Raw genomic sequence first — 4,058 nt, forward strand, 5'->3', positions numbered from 1 at the left:
ACTAGAGTGCATCAAAGTAGGGACTTTTAGGTCTGACGTAATATGTCATCCAAGTCCGTTCCTAATTATATATACATATAAGAGACATATTTCAATTTATCGGGATGGGTGGGACTGGGCTTTTTTAGCTAAGTAGCCTTACCCAACTTTGCCCAAGTTACTCTTTGGTGGCCCTTGTCTCGTGCAAGACAATTGGCCGCTAAGGGCCACGCGTAGTTACAGGAGTGACGCACTGAAAAAAGATAGAGACGATAGATGAGCAAGCACATGGTGGTGATTATGGTTTCTTTCGTCCACATAGTTTCGAAAAATCCATCCTCAAATTGTTGACGAGACATCCATTCAACGCAGGTATATCGACGTGTCAAGAATCAAGAATCAAATAAGGCCCGAAGAACTTGTTCCACGAAAGAAACATGAGATCATTCCATGAAATCACACTGTTTCCTAACCCACATCGCTTTATAAAAGAATCAAATAGAAGACAATTAAGATTAAGGAACCACGAGAGACTCTTTATTATTGACGTGAAGTCTGTTGGAACACTGAAGACCATGAATTATTGAATGGTAAGAGTGGAATGAATCAATCTATAATTGCTTGAGATTGTGTCCTAATGCAGCAAACACAGCTCGCCAACCCTCCTGCGTAGGGTGCACCATGTCCCAAAAGAACATACCTTTCGGGTCCTTACACAGTTCATATTGCTTCTGCCCAGTTTCATCCACACTCCCACACGAGTAACTGCTGTTTATCCCCGTACAACATGGTGTCAGCGGTTCCCGAAACTTGGTACTTCCTGGAAATATAGAAAGAATGAAGAACGACGAATAAACCAAGATCAGAATATGGTTGTACATCAGGCGGCCTAATGACTACCCTGTTCCTGGGTCCATCGCACAAAAGTTGTGTCTGGTGAATGACCGAGCTGGATATTCAATACGTACTAAGTGGAAGAACAAAATAAGTTACCTTTGCCATTAAGCACGGACATGAATGAGGTATAGAGATTAACGACAACAAAAGCAGGTGAGGACCGCGTCTGGTTGTTCAGCTTTGCGACGGCTTGCTGCAACAGCTTGTTATGGAAGGTCACCAACGAATTTGCAGTTGCATTGCAAGTTCGAAAAGAGTTCGAGACGGTGGCCGAGGAAGACATCCCAAAGGCTGCAGACCCGCAATGGCTATCAATTTCACGCCCAGGCTGTGGATGCGTTTTATGTCCAACACGAGCTGGTTCACCACCTGTATTATGAATTGCGGCAAGTCCTGACAAGCATAGGCAGACCCTCAAGACTTTAAGCATCACAGCAGCAAACAGAGACGACCGACGAGACAAATATATGTGAAGGTAACATCATGGAAGCATCGATTAACATGAGAAAACAGTCAAGTGACATTTGAAGGCAAAGCCAATGAATGTGCAGACTGGTTAGCAGTTCAAGAGTGAAGGAAGATGCGCCTAAGGGATTGGCTGACTCCATCCGCATCTTTTCTTTCATCAGTAAATCATGCATTTGACATCGGCATAAAACAAATTAGATTCCATTTGTTGTAGGTTTGGGTACAGTTGATAAACTCGTGACTCATATAAGTCCATAACCTTTTCTTCGATCTAATAAGACCCCTTTTTTTTGGCATAATGCACGTAGGTTCTCGTATTTTGGGAGGATCAAATCATTTAGGGATTGGATTAGATAAGATTAAGAAAGATAGTGAGGTAGTGACACGGGATGGGCCACTGCCCATGTTTGGTAGCCCAGATCCTGACATTTTCCGAGGAACAATGCTTTCACGCAAGAAAAGTTGTAACCAGCTCTTTTGTTCTTTTCAAAATTTAAATTTTAACGTCACCATCTTTATGCAGTAAAATAGAAATATGTACTGTTCTCAAGATCCGATGCAAGTCATTACCTCGTACGAGCCGTTCTTGGCCAAGTAAGCGGAGTAGTCGTTGCCGGAGTTGGTAACGAGAGCGAGCGAAGACTGAAGATCCAGTGCAGTGTAGACAGATTCGGCGATGAGCTGTTGGAACAGATCGATCTGGACCGTCATATTCGGCTGAGGAAACAGCGTGTTGAACACACCCGTCCCTCCATACGCGAAGTTCATTCCGTGTTCCACATACTTGGACCCGACCTCCCTCCACCTATACGGGATTGGCGATCTCAATCCGAAATGCGCAGCTGCATGTATAACAGCGACCATGGGTATGTTAGAAGGGGGGACGGAAAGTGAGGATCAGACAAATGGTTCGCCGTTCGCATTTCTCTTTTACTTTAGTGATCTTGTAGGTATATGAGATGACTCTCAAATACCAGACCAAGTCCTACGGATCAAGCGACGGTAAATCCACAACTGAGCTGATTCTTGCCACTTCCCAGAAATAATTACAACGAGACAGTATCAGAATAGGATCTTTTGGGGGTCGATGGACTCGGCATTAGCTGTTTTTGAAGACTGACTAGTCAAAGAAAGAAAAAGGTAAAGTGGTGGCCTCTTGGCATGCGATAATGGAAAGGTGGGAATCCGGGGGAAAGGTGGCAAGCTCAATCTGAAAAGGTAGAAGATAAGGGCAAAGCCGGAGCGATAGCAGGAAAAGGAAAGGCAATTGCGAGAGGGGCACCGCACACGAGGCACTAACTGAGTAAGTGGCGGGGACAAGGTTGTAACTGGAACCCACCACTACATATTTTATAATATTCACGTTGAATTACGAGCGTCTTTCTGATGGTGTCTTATTCTAGAAAGATTGATTAGTATGGTAATGAATCGCAATCGTGATGTGATCGTCCATCCGTTTGTGCAGATAAATCAAGGGTTGATGCAATTGGGACAAGAGCACGTCAGCCTCTGTTTTTAACGTGTGGTCAAAAGCATAACACTGTTCAGTTTTCTCTTCCTGAATTTCATTGACAACCGCAGGGAACAGAGAGAAAGCTTGGAGGAAGAGAGAACTGACCGAGGAAATCGATCAAGACCCGGCCATCCGAGTATCGACCGGTGGGTTTGCCCGGGAAGGTGATTCCGTAGGGAGCCTTCCACGAGTTCGCCAGGGCTTTGGGGTTGTTCCCGGTGTCCGCATACGAATCTCCGAAGACAAACATCTTTGTCGGACGGAACACGGCGCGGCGGTCGTCAGCATGGTGAGTGCGATGGTGACGGTGGTGGTGGTGGTGGCGGGAGGCGCATTCAACCAAGGACGGATGTCCTGCACAGAAGGATTTCATCCTGCAAACCTCAGAAGTAATTTAAAATAAAAAAGAAGATACGAGGGAATTAAGGATCCACCGACAGTGAGCAAAAGAGTCACAAGTTCACTCTGAGTTTCTGTCGCAAACCTGAAACAAATAGAACCCAAAGCAGCAGGGGACTGAACAAGGATGAAACTGCTAGCTTTTGCAGTACCATCTTTGTCGCAGAGAGAGACAGAGACAGAGACTGAGAGAGACAGAGACAGAGAGAGGAGATGGAAGAAGGAGAAGGATTGGAGGACGACTCTGGAGAGATGGGAACGGTTTTTTGGAGCGTTTTTGAGGGGTTTGCGTATATACAGGGGAGGCGGCGAGAAGAAGAGGGCAAAATGGCTTTGATCTAAACAGGATCTATTACCATCTTCGGAAAATAACGCATCGAACCGGGTTTATTGTCGGGGCTCGTTTCCCTCAAAAATCGCTCCTTTGGATCGTCTGGGCGGCAGTTAAAGGCAAAACCCGCAGCTTTTTTGGATCATTTTCCTTTTCATTTCAGGATCAAAAACTACCAAAAATTTTAGATTATATTTATTGTGACATATTTATTTTAAACCTTTTTTAGGAAAGTCTTTAATCCACTGTGAGAATACCAGCCACTCACGACATGCTATTACTCAACAATAGCAGGATCATTTTCCTTTTCATTTCAGGATAAAAAACTACCAAAAATTTTAGATTATATTTATTGTGACATATTTATTTTAAACATTTTTTAGGAAAGTCTTTAATCCACTGTGAAAATAACAGCGACATGCTATTACTCAACAATAGCGTAAACATTGTCATGCTAATAAATATATATAT

General features: G+C 44.0%; 1 protein-coding gene across 1 annotated transcript; it reads right to left on the reverse strand.

Annotated features, from left to right (window-relative positions):
- Nucleotides 1–398: 398 nt before the first annotated feature.
- Nucleotides 399–3,680, reverse strand: LOC104455912 (GDSL esterase/lipase At5g03610). Its single transcript, XM_039299504.1, is given in 6 exon segments — nt 399–799; nt 973–1,149; nt 1,152–1,269; nt 1,915–2,186; nt 2,963–3,211; nt 3,342–3,680. Coding segments are annotated over 6 exon segments (1,095 nt in total). The 5' UTR covers nt 3,412–3,680; the 3' UTR covers nt 399–590.
- Between the last annotated feature and the right edge of the window lie 378 nt (nt 3,681–4,058).

This window comes from Eucalyptus grandis, chromosome 1, assembly GCF_016545825.1.
Source record: "Eucalyptus grandis isolate ANBG69807.140 chromosome 1, ASM1654582v1, whole genome shotgun sequence".
Classification (NCBI taxonomy): Eukaryota; Viridiplantae; Streptophyta; class Magnoliopsida; order Myrtales; family Myrtaceae; genus Eucalyptus; species Eucalyptus grandis.